This window comes from Enoplosus armatus, chromosome 4, assembly GCF_043641665.1.
Source record: "Enoplosus armatus isolate fEnoArm2 chromosome 4, fEnoArm2.hap1, whole genome shotgun sequence".
Taxonomy (NCBI): Eukaryota; Metazoa; Chordata; class Actinopteri; order Centrarchiformes; family Enoplosidae; genus Enoplosus; species Enoplosus armatus.
This window is the reverse complement of record NC_092183.1, coordinates 10336470-10352687: the sequence shown is the minus strand read 5'-3', so window position 1 is coordinate 10352687 and position 16218 is coordinate 10336470. Positions and strand designations below refer to the sequence as shown.

Here is a 16218-nt window from a genome sequence, read left to right as displayed (position 1 = left end):
TCAGGTGGCGTCATCTTCATCGTCATCCAGGTGATAGTTGAGGGTGATGACAGCGCTGATGAATTCCCCAAGCTCCACAAAGTCAGCTGTGATTATGTTGATGCCGCTCTCCCCGGGTCTTTGCGATCGAATCCACTGCATCATGCCCGGTAAGGCCCTGGGAGGACGCACGAAAACACACACACACACAGAAATGGAGGAGAAATAAAGTCACAAAAGATATAGAGAATGATAAAAGGAGGGATGATTCATGGTTGGCTGGCACAGAGAGGGGCACGCTGTGATAAAAGATCTCTGTGACGCAGCCTCAGACGTCTGCAAACCAGACACCAGCTGTGAGGATGACACTCTGAACACTTGTTTGCGAGCCGTACACCAGGGGAGGGTGTTACTACTGCAGAGGTCTCGCCCAGCTTTCTGCATGGCAAAAAAATCTACGACTTCTTGTCTCCTTCTCACGCAAGCTTTCTTGTTCTGTTGAGTCTGACGCTGGCAGTCTGTGTGGCAAAACGAATGGAGGGAATTTTGAAGGATGCCGACATCAAAGTAACCAAAAGCCTGGTGGCAGATAGTGGAGTTATCAAATGAATAATTCATGCAAGGAAAATTGATGGTTTTCCTGCTGAGGCTTTTAACAAACTGGTGACATTAAGATGGAGTGAAATACAAACAAAGCTGAGGGTAAATCAGGAAAAAAAAATCCTCAACCAGAACTGAGAAGGGGAGATATAGAAAGAGGGAGGAGAAGGATGAGAAGCTTCGCCTCGGGTTTGTGGCAGCTGTTCAAAAAAAACTTGAATGAGGTCAGTGTCAAACGCCTGGGGATACCTGCAGAAACCAACATGCCTCTGGATTTAGTTATAAAATGCCATGATGACTCATATGACTGTGTTATGCGTGTGTGTGTGTGTGTGTGTGTGTGTGTGTGTGTGTATATGAACACATGCCCATGAATTCTTGTTGTGAGTTGTTATGGGTAAATCATGTCATTTCGGTGGCCTCTGGTGCCTGAGGTGTTGCTATAATTTTGGTCCCACAGTGCCTGTATATATGTTGACTAATACTAGGTGCCACCATTGCTGCAGACCCTGCATTATATCCAATCTTAGTCTTATACTGAACATGAACATAAAAGTCACACACATACACACACGCATGGACAGGTGTACACACCTTTCTGTGATTGTCTCTCTCAGTCCGCTGGCCACGCCCTTCATCACAGTGCTGGCCTTCGGTGTCAGAACCACCTGGGAGACAAAGAAGGTCCCCTTCCTCCTGCAGGAGACACATCAAGTGTTTACACAATTATGTTTAATTTAATTTTGCTGTATTCTTCTTAGCATTGTATCTATTTATGTAAATCGTCTTATTCCATCTGTTGCAGAGAGGTGCTAGATATAGAAATAAACTTTGCTTTACTTTAAAATGAATTACTTTAAGTGCCCACAAAGAAACAAAAACACTTCTGTCAGATTCTGTCAAAAATACAGACACACAAATTTCACATGCAAATTTCTGTCAGGATTTGAAGAACATTGTTCCCATTACTGTCAGCAGTTTCCTTTAAATGTTTGTATGAATGAGTTTAAACTTTTGTTTTATCCTATGTTTTACAAGTTAGCTGTTGGTGTGAGTGTTACATTTAGCCCAGAGTGTGATAACGTGTGCATTTCACCCCACTTCCCATTCTCTTAGTTGGCTATTTTGAACAAACAACAGCAAATGAAATTGTTAGTCATTATGTCCTGAACTCTGAGAAAAGCATGAGCATTATCATAATAAATCAATATAATCATGCTAGAATGACCCATCATGGTAAAACATAAAACACATGTAATGATACATCGACAATTAATTGAGGCAATAAAAGCATTACTCGCAGATGAGATGTACAGAGATTTTGTTCCATTTAACCTCATGCATTAACACAAGTGCCCACAGTGGAATAAATGTAGAGGCTGACCTGCGGTCAGTGACAGACGCCTGGAGAAACTGAACCAGCTTCTCTGGGTCAGTGGTGTTGGCCCAGGGAGAGGGCATCATCTGGCCTGGCCACAGGAAGGGCACTTCCAGGGCCATGGGGTGGTGGTAGAAGACAAGCACCTGGTACTCCTTCTCCCACAGATACTGCAGAGTCACCTGGGGATGGAGGGAGGCGCATGTGTTTAGGGGAGCAGGAAGTTATAAGGTGAGAAATGGTGGGAGGTGACGAAAGAAAAAAAGGGTGATGGGTGCTGCATAGTAAATATAAAGGAGCCCCTTCTGTGCTGAGTGACAGAAAACATTTTAAAAAGGTAGCTGAGTGCCTGGCAGCTTACTTAGTAAGCTTTATGTTTATGAATGGAAGCAAATAGAAATAATTGCCTGATGCAATGCATCACTCTGATTATGAAGCTGCTTTGTTCAATACAGTATTGATTGACCATAGAAATGGTCAGGTATGCTATTTCAATACAACCTCATATTACAATATAAACAACCTCCATTTTATGCCTAATCATTTTCTTGCCAGGAAAAGAACATAAGAGAACTGGAAAAGTATAAAACATAAATTTGCATTTTTTTTTTTTTTACATGTATTAATTGCTTTTTATTGCCAATGTGTGAAAGATTTGTAACATAACTTAAAAAATGACACTGTCCCCGACTTTCTCAGTTGCCTGGGGACTGATTTCTATGAAAAGGACTCTGCGAAAATCCAAATCCAAAGGATTAGATACGTAGCATGGATCTGGTGTTGGTTGCTTGGTAACGTTAGCTGATGAATTGCAAAATATAGGAACATTATTGATAGTAATGTTATTCTAAACGTGACTGTAAATCACGTCACTGTTTTGGTCGATGCCCAGGCTGCTCGCTCATGCCTACGAGCAACAGGATGCTGATTGCAGTTCACTTAATGCCCACCGGTGTCATTAATAACAAGGAATAACAAGGAAAAAACTATTTTTGGAAACATTTCACAGAATTACAAAGACTTCCTGCCAGAAAGTACATTCCTAGTAAATTCAACAACACTTTTGTGCAGTTCTATATATAGTTTCTGTTTTTATTTTTTCAAAAAGGTAAAACCTTTTTCATTTTTACATTGCTATGGCTGCAGTTCTGCTACAGTGTACAGTATGGACATGGGCAACATACTGTATGTCTCGATGGTTACATCTCTGCTGAAATATTTTGGTGGAAAATATGTGTAGCTACATTTATTGAGCTAGCAACAACCAAAAAAATCAACATTCCCTGTCAGTTGATTAAAGTAAGTGCCCAGCTAATAAGCTAGATGGTGTACAGGGAGGTGGTTATAGATGGAAAATTGACCTTCCAGCTGTACATTATCCCTTAATATAAGCCAAACAACAACAACGCTGGAGAAGAGTGGTGCAGTGGATTCAGTTTCTTTAGGAGAGCAACTGTGAGGTAAAGGAGTGACATGGGAATATTAGAGTAGATGTACTTATAGACAAAGTAATGGAGGAAAGTGGAGAGAGGAGTGAATATAATACCTGTGGAGGAAAGAACACCACTCATTTGTCTACTCTAAATTTAAACACCACCCTAGAGCCTTTACAGTACTCAGAAGAAGTTCATTATTTTCCCAGAATCCACTAGTCACTATTGGCCTTTTCCTCTTCTCTACACTTCATCCTCACTCAGCAGCAGCACCTGACAGGTAACTATGGTCGTAGAGTGGCGACGCTGGCGTGGGAGTTGGTGAAGGATTGATGAGTTTAAGGCTGATTGGTATTCCTTCTTCCAGGGTCAGGGCAGGGAGGGAGGGGTGGCGGGGGACCAAGTAGTGGAAGGTGAAATATAAAAACAGACAGAGAAAGGCAGCAGAGAGACAAATCTGAGCGTGGGAGGACTTTTCTACTCGACTTCTATACAAAAGGGCATGCTCTGAGTTAAAAAATGAACGATGATTAGGGATGCGATAACTATCATTCTGCATCTCAAGTGATCAAAACACAGAAATCACTTTTGTGCAGGGTTAAGAAAACAATAATTATCAAAAGCCTTTTGAAAACATAAAAGACAATGTGTTTCCGAGACGTGCCCTTTCTCAATCAAGACTTGTTAAGGTGATAGAAGCATCTGAAATAAATGTTTGAGGCCAGCTTCTAGGTCAGTTAATTGCTTTTTATCCTACTTCCTGTTAAGTGTTAAGTGTATTTGAAGTCGACAGTACCTCTTGAGCGAAGACAACTGGGCAGAGTTTCTCTCCAAACACCTCTTTTAACATGGCCACCAGTTTTTCATGGTGCAGGTTCTGCACGCCGTAGAAGTGGTTGAAGTCCAGGAACACAACCTCTCTGGCATGAGCCGACAGGAAACTGCTGATCTGCTCTAGACCTTCTCTCACCTAAAAAACACAAATACGAACAATACACATAATAATAATTTCTTTAATGTCATAATGATGTGAAATATAGGCACACAAACAACTGCGATGTACTTAAAATCTCTGAAGAACCTTGAATGATCATGCTCTCAGTCTGCTCTCGCACATAAATATGCTGCCAGAAATGCACAAACATCACTTAGCAACCACAAGCATTGCAAAATATTCATCACATCAAAAACCACCAAAACTCTATGCTGACCGTGGCACTGAAGAGCCCGTGGGCGAAGAACAGCTCGTTATCGGGGTCGCGGGGCTTGGTGGAGATGCGCAGGTCAAAGAAGCGGATCCCAGCCTCCAGTTGGCTGTTGAAGTTCATAGTCTGTGTGGCTAACCACTTCCTCATTAGCTTCTTGGCCACGGTACCAAAAACAGAAACAAAGTTCTGCACCGTCTCCGGCTGCTCGGGGCCCACTGGAGACGCCTCGTCGATGTAGAAACTGAAGGAATCATGGGAGCCTGGAGAAGACACAAACATGAGTCTGCGTGCAGGTATTGACCGCTGCGTGTTTTATTTCTGTGGCGGGACACAGCAGAAAGAGTGGGGTCAGTGCTGGAAAACAGCCCGGCGCCATGGCAACAACACTACTGTATGTGAGTAACAGCATCTGTGGTCGTAAGTTGTGAACTCTGACTTGAAAAGAAAGAGTCTGTGCTCACATGCACTGATGTTTTTCATCCATCACAGGCAGAACTGAGCTCCCAGAGAACAACAACGCTGCGCTTGTTATTTTACATTTTTCTTTTTATAGTGAATCCTCAAAAGCAATTATCGACTGGTGTCTTCTACCTATTTTGTACACCTCTAGTAACTGTTTACCTGGGTTATTGGAACAGTATGGTCCTCACTACTGTATGTTAGCTCAATAATAGTCCTAAGTAGATATCTCTATTTGAACTTGAAAGCTCAATCTTGACCTTGGAAATAGCTGTTTGACAAAAGCACAAGGTCCAACTAACTTGTTACCTAAGTTTTCCACCACATCTCTTTGTCTTCCTCAGCAGATGAAGTTTCTCAGTTGTAATGAAGTTGTTTAGTTGTTATCATGTAACCTAAGTTTGAAACAACTGAGCAACTCCACCTGCAAGATGTGGCTAAAAGTTGGACATTGTGTTGAGAATATTTAGTCAAGATTGTCTCAAGTTTCAACACTGCAATAACCATCTGCAATATTTGGGAGCTAATGTCATCTTTCTTTAAGAAACATATCTTATGGTTTCTCTGCAGTTGCTTTTGAGGAATAAATAGATATGACAGGAGTAAATCCGAGGGTGTGGCTATATTCTTTCACAAATCACTTCCCTTTGTTCCATTGTATACAAGTTTGTAATTGTAAGTGGCATATTACTCATTCAACAAAGAGTGTATGCTCCTAATTGGGACAAAATCAATTTTGTGTGCTTTTTTCATGCTCCATGATACTGTATATCCTTGATTTTAAGTGGAGATGTTTGGTTAAACCTAATGCTTCTCTGATCCTCTGCCTCTGTAAGTATGACTTCAGTTTCCTCTAAATTAGTCTAGTCCTCAATTACTCAATTTGTGATTTCAGACCCTTGGGGATTTTCTAAACCCCTGAAGAAAGTTTCATTTCTATATCAGATATTTCTTGCAGATAATAGGATCCTTCCTTCTGTTTCACCTTATTCATATAATGCAATTGTTATATTCAGCCATACTCCTGTTTCATGGATTCTAACAACACATGACCACCTTGGTGATTCTTTATAATGAAATTTTGTTCATTTTATTTCAGACCATTTTTTTTCCCCAAGCGGAAATAAGATCCTAGACACCTCATCATCAATTTAATCTGAAAGGTTTTTAAGGCATTTTTGATAGGTAAGATAATATCTTACAGACACCACTGGCTTTGACTCAACATATTTCTTAGTTAGATGACAGCTTGTTCACCGTCTCCTGAATATATAAAGGACACATACAGTAGCTTTACAAGCAGAACTGGATAGACAGGGTGGCTGAGCTACTGCTTACATTGAGATGTATGTGCTCTGAACAAGTTGACCCACCATCAAATTTCTAGCACGCTAACTGTGGCGCTCATTATCATCTCACGGAAATATCAAAATATCAAAGTCGTCCTGATGAAAACTATGGATTATACAGGAGGTGTTTCTGGAGAGATATAACATCACAAACCCATTTCTATTCATCGCCATTGTTTTGGAGTGAGAAATGTCAGAGCTAAGACATCTCCAAACCTCAGCAGATAAAACAGTCACTATCCTATGAAAGGATTAAAATCACTATTTGTGACCTAGTGATTTCTTCTGAACTAGCCCTTTAAACAAAAGCTCATTCTATTTTTCTTATGTGGCTAATTAAACTGTTATATTTAACTGTATATAAACTGGACAAAAATAAAATTTCTACAATCACTCCACTAGCGGCAGTAAAAAGAACATTGGGCCGATTGTGAAAGTCTGTCAATATATTGATGCATTCCTAGGTGACACGTAAGCATTTCCTTGAAGCTGATCCATGACAAATTCTGTGAGTTAGGCCTGAAGGTCACGTGTCCTTCCATGCCTGTTTGAGAATAAATGTGTGTGTGTGAGTATGTGTGTGTGTATGTATGCACGTTATGCAAATTGGGCTGACAGTAATTCTGCTATCCTGCTCTCATCACTGCAATCAATTTCTCATCCTCTTTTTGTCTCTTCATCACGTTCACTCACTCTTTCAACAAACATACACCCTCCCCTCCTCCACCAACACACACACATACATACAGGCACACACGGAGCCTGAATTGACCTTCAGCTATACTACAGTGCCAGGTCTCTGCAGTGGGCCCAGAGAATGACCATAAGAAGGGTGGACAGCTGAATCCTGGGGCAGGGCAGCAAACAGCATCACTGTAGGCTGAACCGCACCACCAGGGTCTCAGCGCGAGTATGACCTTAACCAGTCGCAACAGCTGGCTCTGTTGTTGTTGCAGAGAAAGCTTTCTCTTTGCAACAAAACATCATAATTATCCCGCAATTATTTTCATTATCCACCAATCTACCAATCATTTTCTCCATTAATCGCCATAAAATGTCAGAAAATGGTGAAAAATACACAATCGCATATTCTTAAAGCCCAGGGTGTTTTCAATGTACTTGTTTAGTCCGTCCAACACTCCAGAATTCAAAGATATTCAATTTAATATGACATCAAACAATGAAAAGCAGCCATTCCTCACATTCAAGAAGCTTAAACTTGGTAGTATTTGGCTCTTTTTGCTTGAAAATATCAAAATAGTTGCAGATTATTTTTCTGTTGATTTGCTAATCAATAAATAGATTAATTGTTTCAGCTCTACAACAGACACCTGTAATAACTAAAGACCTGGCTGCACCATTCATTAGTACTTTCCCTGTGATAACTATTGTCATGTGTTAGGGAAAGAAGTGCAGCTCATATATATTAGATTCAACAGTCCCCCTGGATCACGCAACCGACTATACCTTAACACGTTTTAATGAAAGCTGAACACCTAAGGCAAACTAATAAAGTTTGTTTGTGCGTTACTGCTATGCTATGCTGCAGAGAGAAACAATCTCACAGGAGAGAACAGAGACCGAAGGGCAAAATATTTTGCCATGTGCGCAGAACATCTATAAGAATCTACAGAGAAAACTGGGCAGAGAGGTGGAAACTGCATTCCAGCACAATCCTACCTTTCCTACCTGAGCTCTGAACATGATTCATTATTGTTTATGCTATGAATGAATTAGCTCCACCTTAATTCTGTGCCATGTCTTAAGGCCAACACATTCATTCATTTCATAATAGTTTTTACAAATAATCTCAACATTGTGCCTCAGAATTGAGTAATTTCTCTTTTATTCTTATCTAAAGGAACTAAAACTCCAAATTCATTAGACAGTATATGATGTTTAGGTTTTATCCTCTCTTTACTGCATTTAACTGCCAGAAATTAGACATAATGTGGTCTAAATAATGACTATGCCTATAGTGTGTGTATAATTGTGTCTAAAAGTGACTAATTTGTTGGTAAAGACATGCATAGTGATAATGCTTTGGTTCTATCTAATCACATTGATTGAAAGAACCTTAGTCCAGTTACTATGAACAACACCCAAACTGTCCACTCTCATGCTGTTCGATGGCTTTAGTTATAGTCATAGACTGTTACAGCAGCTGAACAGAGAAGCACTTTCTTAAGTGCACGATTGGAACTTTGGAAACTCTTCCTCCCTCACATCGGCAACATAGTCACGTCAGATACGAACATGAAGAAGCTGATGTCCAACTGGGACGAAGAAGATGTGAAGAAAGTGGAACGAGAGAGATGAGCCCGAGCGACATAGAGAGACATATAAAGGCAGAAACAAGCTGGCACAATGATAACACAGCAATTTACTTAATGATGATGATGATGGTGACGAGGATGACGGTGGTGGTGGTGGGTGATGACTGTTACTTTATAGAATTGACCTGTGTTAACTGAGTCATTCTGACTGAATGAGAGCAGATCATTCAGAGAGGACCACTGGTGGTTTATGCCCTTTTTCGTGACAAATCATTACTGCTCACCATGGAGTCTCCTAACATCGATTTTTGGATGCTGAGGAGAAGAGAAGAGAGGAGAGGAGAGGAAGGAGAAAATGAGAAGGAAATGGAACGTAACAGGGTGGAGGTGAGCTAAATGATACTAAAAGATAGATATGAGCTCCAGACTCCCCATCCTCTCTCCTCTTCATGTTCTCTGCAAGGATCTTTCTATATGATTTTATGGCAATCCTTCAATTGTTGCTCTTTCTGTCTACCTTATGCCACCCTCTATTCTTCAAATTCCTGTTCAGGTCGCTCCAATCTCACTTTGTCTCCCACCTTGCTACTCGTTTCCATCTTGTTCGAGTGGCAGTGCACACAAAGCACATACATTTCCGATGAGGCTGAATTATTTGACTTTTAGAATCAAGATAAATGTCCTCCTGCTGGAAACTCAATTAACTGCCAGTGGTGAAGCAAAAGCAGCCTGTGGAGAATCCATACCTAATCATTTTGACAAAAGATTTACTCAAGCAACTTATAAAATTGAAAAGTTTGCAATATAGTGAGATGGTTTATTATGAGCACCAGTTTAACACCGGTCTTCCATATACTCATGCGAATAATCGAATTCTTTGTGAGAAAAAAAACATTCTCAAAACTGAGTCTCTACACTTCACTTAAAATCCACACAATAGTAAAAGTAAATTGGTGTCTGAGCAATTTTAAAGTCATCGTCTAAAGTCATGAGTTGCAAATAGGCAGAATGTGCAGCGGGTCAAACACAATTTGGTCAAACTAAAGTTGAGCTCAACAGAGATTTAGGTGGGCCGTGACTCATGGGAGATTATCCATTACAGAGAATAGCAGTACCATTCTCACCTCTTTGCTTCATTTCTCTAGAAGACTATTCTCGCTCTGTCTTTGTCTTTCCCTCTACCAAACTATTTTATCCTCCTTTGTTTGTTTTGAATTTCACTTCCTCTGTTTTTCAGTGGCCTTTAGCTGGCTTATTTCCTGCCCTTCAAATATCCGCTGCAGTACCAGTGTTTATCCTGGCATCTGATACCATTCATCCTCCCTGTTTAGGGGCTTAAGTGGTAGCAGAATGATCCAGGCGAGGGACTGATAGACAGATTTACAGCTAAAAGTCCTGGGCCGGCCTTTTCCTCGACCCTGGGGGAGCCGGCAAGACTGAAGATGCCTCTTCTGCAATGGATTTGTTTTTTATTGTCTGTGAGGCCTTCTTAATTTAATACAATTGCCTTCACCTTTTCCCCCTGGCCTAAGGTATGCTATTAATTTCTTACCTCTGGTAAAGCCATAAGCTGTTACAGTAAGCCATTGGAGAGATATAGTATGGCTCCCTTGAGCCCTCTCATGCAAATCTGACACTTTGGCTCTTTGTGGGCATTGTAGTATCTCTGAGGTAGTTTCACTTATCCCATCCAGTAGTTTGCCTGCTTCGAATGAAGTCAAACAAAATGTAATTTTCCCTGATAGGAAATTAATCAATTTTAGCTAGATAACCCACTCTCTATTTCTCTAGTGCCCCATTTTTTCGGATACTGTAAATGGTTTGTAAACATTTTGGTCAATAGGAATATGCTGATTATATCTTGGCCAAAATTTTGCAAAAATATTATCATGACAATTTTTTCAACAAAATACAAAATTAAAATAAGCCAGCATCAACCTAAAAATTGAATTTGTCACTTTATCAAACTTTTTTATTACCAACCATATGTACAAATGAGGTAGGCCATTTCAACAACTATTGTTAAAGCTGCAGTGGTCTATACTTTATATTAACACTGAAACTAATCACAATGCGTGGTGTGAAAGGGGTAAACATATCAATATAAATAATACATTTATAAAGGAAATAATATGTCAGGGCTGTATGTTTATCGGCCTGTTTTGGAGTTCTTCTGCCCCGTAGGGGCCAAAAATCGATTAATACAGCTTTAAAAAGACAAAGAAAAGATGTGGATTATTCGATCACCTACTTATTCAGAGATTAAATGTAAATATTTTGGCCTGGTCAAAAATGACAAGAGCTTAGTTAATCGATATAAATGATATAAATCTAAATTCATTTGGTTACTGGTCACACCTGTAGGACACAGATACTTGCTCATGCCAGTCAGCACATACTCCTACATCTACACCCATACCAAAAATACTGAAAATCCTATTTAATTACTATGGTCGTGACATTCTGTCTGACAGCCGTTCCCTTCCCTCCAGTAAAGCTTATTTCATGGTGACAGAAGCACAGAGAAACAGATTCACAGTATCTCTGGCAGCACACCTTTGCTGACCACCTCAGTCAGACGAACACGCAGCCAGGCAGTCTCAGGCAGCACTCACCTGGCAGATCTAACAATAGCCACGGAAAAACAGCTCACCATGTCCCCCACTGATCAGTTTGGGGAAAGGAAAATTGTTACTACTCCCTCCTTCCTTCCCTCCTTCTCTCCCTATAATGACCTACATCTTTAATCTGCTACCACTCCCTCCCCCTTTCCCCAATTAGCTATAGAGTAGAATGGACGCAGCTCATCTGACTTGTAGACTCGGCACAGTGTGAGGCCAAAGTGGCATGTGGGGCCAACACAGTGAGCTGAATCATGTCTGAAAGCATGTTCTTATCTCACAAACAAGATGGCTCTGACCAGCAGAGGATGGGCAGGATTTATGCTCATGAAAATATGTATTATTTTTATATAATAACTGATGCAACCACAATGCGCTTGGCTGCTGCGCTTTGTCATGACTCACAGTATAACAAACAACTCTATAACTCTGTAATAGACAACTCATTGGTCAATAGTTATGTTCCATGATACCCTTTGATCAAAAATACCAATCTAAATCTGACTGTACTCAATTACCTCTCGTCTCTCTTCACAGCTCTTCTCCTTTTTCTGGACACATTTCAGTCAGGTTTCACAACAGCAATGAGTCACCTCTCCCCGGGGTGACAAATGATTTATTGGTGTCTTTGGAGTCTGGAAATCATGCATTTTTAATTCAGACCTCTCTGCTGCTTTTCAAAAACAAAAATCAGTCATTCTTTTCTCTTGGATTGTCTAGACCATGTTGTTGTCATTGGGGATCAGGTTTTAACAGTGGTTTGCCTCTTACCTGAAAGATCGATCAATTGAGGATAGGATTGATAACATTTCGTTTTCCTCTGCACCTATCTCTCTGCGGTGTACCACAAAGTTCCATTATGGAGCCCATTTTATTCTCATGACATATGCTTCCCAGTGGGATCTGCTTTTTTTATAAATTGCAAGATTCTCATCCTCGTTACACTGAGAACATGCAGCTGCCCATCTCCTTGAAACCTGCTGATGTTTTAAAACTCCTCTTTGATGTCTTGGGGATTTCAAATGCTAAATGGCTAAAAGAAACTTTCCTTAGCTTAACTGCAGCAGCCTCACACCAACTGTGTCCTCAGTGGTAGGTTTTTCCACCTAGGAAATTAAAGCAGTTTCTCTCATTTAGGGACCCAGAGACATGCTTTTATCTCTTTGCCTATTGATTACTGTAACTCTTTGTCTGTGGGAGTCAGTCAGACGGCTTTGTCTCGCCTGCAGCTTGTGCAACATGCAACAGCAAGGCTCCTCAAGAAGAGAAACCATCCCTCCCCTTGCACTGGCTTCCCTTCATTGGCTTCCAATTAAATAAGGCATTGATTTTAAGATTATTTTTATTTGTTTTTAAAGCACTGAATGAATAAGCACCAGCGTACATCTCCACTTCCAGACCACTTAGATATTTTGGCCAATATTTCCAACCCATTCTAAACTCCCAGTAGAAATCCAAGGGTGATTCACCATTCCCCATTGTTGACTGAGTAACTATCAAGCCTTTTGTGCTCACGCTTCTGAGTGTAAACGTATCTGTGCACTACACTTCTACCAGTATTTATTTCTTATTAGTTTATTTGTCTTCATTTTCAACTACTCCATTAAGCACTTTGGTCAGCATTTGTTCTTTTTAGGTTTTGTACATAAAATGTCTTCATTTGACTTAATATTTAATTGCAGGCCCCACAATGGAAACTGATTGTCAATGTCTGCCTCTTGCCAGTGTGCTACATACTTACTCTATGGAGGTAGGTACCTTTGCTTAGATTAGCTGGAACTCCACCATTACAGCCACCACCTCAGTCCACATGATGGACTAAGGCAATATCAGGCTATTAATCCTTAGACCTTTGTGAATGAAAATAAATCTGTTTTAATTGCCTACCTGTCAAACTAACAAAAAATGTAACAAATAATCTGACTGACCATTTTATCATTCTGACCAAGGCAGTTTACTGCAGAAGTGACCGTCTGTGATCAGCAGACACATCATGTATACCGTGGCTTTGAAACTGTTTTCACAAAGGGACTGTCCAGGTAGATCTGAATCAAAGGTAACAACAACAGCACATATGGTAAGCAGATACTATCTGTCGTACAGCAGCTGTTGTATCTGTCAAAAACCTATACTACATTCCTGCCTAGAGAATAAGGTGTTGTGTACAATCATACACAGTATTTTCCTATCCTACACAAATTATAAACTCATATACAAATTACTTGAAACATGACAAATAGATGCCATTAAAACGTCGTAAAAATCAGATACTAATTAAGTCTTCTCTGTCACCACGAAATCTTAAAATAAATTCATTGCCAATCATACGGAAGATTATGTATACTAATGAGTACAGCTGTGCAATGCTGGCAACACAGACACAGTGGGGACTGTTTAGCTTTTTGGCAACAGCAGAGCACCATGTCATCACATCACCCCCACATGGTAGAGTACTCCAAATTGCCAAAACACTTTGGCCTTTATCATTGAGTTGATCATCTGGTGAACTTTCATTTTTTTTTGTCCTGGAAAGTAAATAGCATCACTGAATTATAGGCAACAGTGAACAGATGCTGAGGATTGTACCGCAGGTATCTAACATGAAGAATATAATATTCTTCTAACTAAGAGGAATAGCGAACCTTGTGGAGGAAATAAAACAGTTTTCTCATTTGTTTCTCGTCTGTGCCTGTTTTATTCTTGCTTGAACAAAGTCTTCTAATGCTGCATTCTATGGTGACACAAAAGGATGCGATATGAGACACACTTTTCAAAGAAATCAGGCATACACCCAAATAAGAACACATGGTTGTTGCTATATAAGCTCTCATTAAATCCTGTGGATTATGAAATTTATCTTGACAAACTTTACGCCAAACATGTGCACACAAACACAAAAATGTGCACAGAAACGGAGGATGTTTACAGAATCTGTATCCAAATGGAGGATAGACTGAGAGCAGCTGGGCTGCAGGCCGCGGGCCAGTAAGAAGTAATGATAGCTAATTAAATGGAACAGAGCATGTTCCCATGCTGCTTTGGCATCGATGAACTGTGGTGTAACACAGCACATGTCATGTGATTCAGGAAAATTACAAACATGAGGTAATACATGCCATGCTGTTTCTGTCTTTCAGTCTGTGTTTGATTAAATTTATGATGTATTACATGTGTCTTGACATCCTTAAGAGCGGTGGTCAGTGCTGGTAATATGCCACGCCTCATTGGGCACTAAGCTCATCTGCATCTGAAATACCATCATTACACACGCCAACCCTAAACACACCAGATATCTACAGCGAGAGGGAGAGATGGAGGGAGAGGGAAACTGAGATAGAGAAAGAAGGAAAAGAGAGGGGGAAGCATGAAGGATTAGAAATGCAAGAAAATGAAGAATGAAAACGCTTTGTGTGGAGGTGTGATAATCACTAGGCAGCAGATATGGAATTAACTGGCTGCTAATAAGCCATTCCATCAGATCAGTGGTTGGCTTTACAACCAGCATTTCCAATTTGAACGGAGCTTCAGGAGACCTGCACACTGATTGGCCAAAGGTCCAACAGCCCATTCTTCTATGGGAAACGCTGTGATCATCTGAGTGCACAGACTGAACCCATCCCACTCCCTGTCTCCTCTCCTCTGTGGCCACCACCCCAGCACTAACGCCAGAAGTCCTACACAAACCAGAGCAGCAGCGTGGTTCATCTGTCTTGTCTGAATCTTTGGAGTGGCTCTTAGAGTCTCTTTTTTTTAAAACATTTTTTACCTCAGGCATTCTCATCGTTTGGAATATTAGATGGAGAAGTTGCGCAACAGGTTGCGCAACAGGTCTTACCCTTTGTTCTAACGAGGCAGGCAATGAACCCCAAGCCATATTTTAGGTTGTAGGAGTTACACAGGTTGCAAAGTGAAACATCAAAGTTTGCAAAGCAGTAAAATATTTTGAATATTAAAACTCAGACTATTATTTATTTATTTCTCAGCTACATGCAACACGCGCGGATAAAAAAAAAAAAAAAAAAAAAAAAAAAAAAAAAAAAAGAGATGGACATGCTCCTCACCCGATCACACTGGGGTAACGCAGGAAACACCTACCGGGAATTGCCAGGTTGGTGAGCGGAATGGTGTGCATACTCTGCGGTAAACTTGCCATCCAGTCCGCAAACCGCATGTCGCTTCTCCCGTGAGACGAAGCCATGCTGCCGCCGTGCACAACGCTCCGTTCTCCCGGACCGGTGCCTGAGTCAACCTGGAGTGCGCTCTCTCTCTCTCTCTCTCTCTCTCCACACAAGAGACTCTCTCTCTCTCTCTCTCTCTCTCTCTCACACACACACACACGCGCACGCACACCAGCGCGACAGAGAGCCAGTCCACACCCCCTGAGCAGCAGCTACACATTGGCGGGTAGCACAATTATGAAAATGCGGATTGTTGGATGGGCAGATCCAAATATGGCATCATTCGGTGGGTAGCTTTGTAATAATACACAGTAATAACACCGTAACAAGTACACGTTTCACTTTCACAATCACCTAATCAGAAAGAAAAATACCACAAAGCCTCATTTGTAATTCTAGCTTTCAGTTTTATTTCTCAAAACGGGGCAAGACTACCCAAAACCCATGCGTTTTCTCTTAAAGGTTTATGGCATGGAGGTCAGAACACCCACCAGAGGCTGCATGTGAAACATAATATTTCGCAGTTAGATGGGAGTATGTCAATAGGCCTACCAAGGTAATTTCATAGCACGAAGTTATGCACGTCATACTACAGGATAATCAGAATCAGAATCACAAATACTTTATTGATCGCCGGGGGGAAATTATACAATGATAGAATATTTTGAGAATTTCAAACACTAAAAAAAACAATTAAAATGCTTCAAAAATTATCCTAATTCCCAAATGACTGAGGT

At 40.7% G+C, this 16218-nt stretch overlaps 1 protein-coding gene across 1 annotated transcript; it reads right to left on the bottom strand.

The window, feature by feature from the left end:
- Window positions 1-15501, bottom strand: plcxd3 (phosphatidylinositol-specific phospholipase C, X domain containing 3). Its single transcript, XM_070905013.1, has 6 exons — window positions 15399-15501; window positions 4602-4858; window positions 4187-4360; window positions 1964-2139; window positions 1174-1275; window positions 1-157 (listed from the first exon to the last, which is right to left on the bottom strand). The coding sequence occupies exons 1-6, from the start codon at window positions 15499-15501 to the stop codon at window positions 1-3; spliced, it is 969 nt and encodes a 322-aa protein (XP_070761114.1).
- Between the last annotated feature and the right edge of the window lie 717 nt (window positions 15502-16218).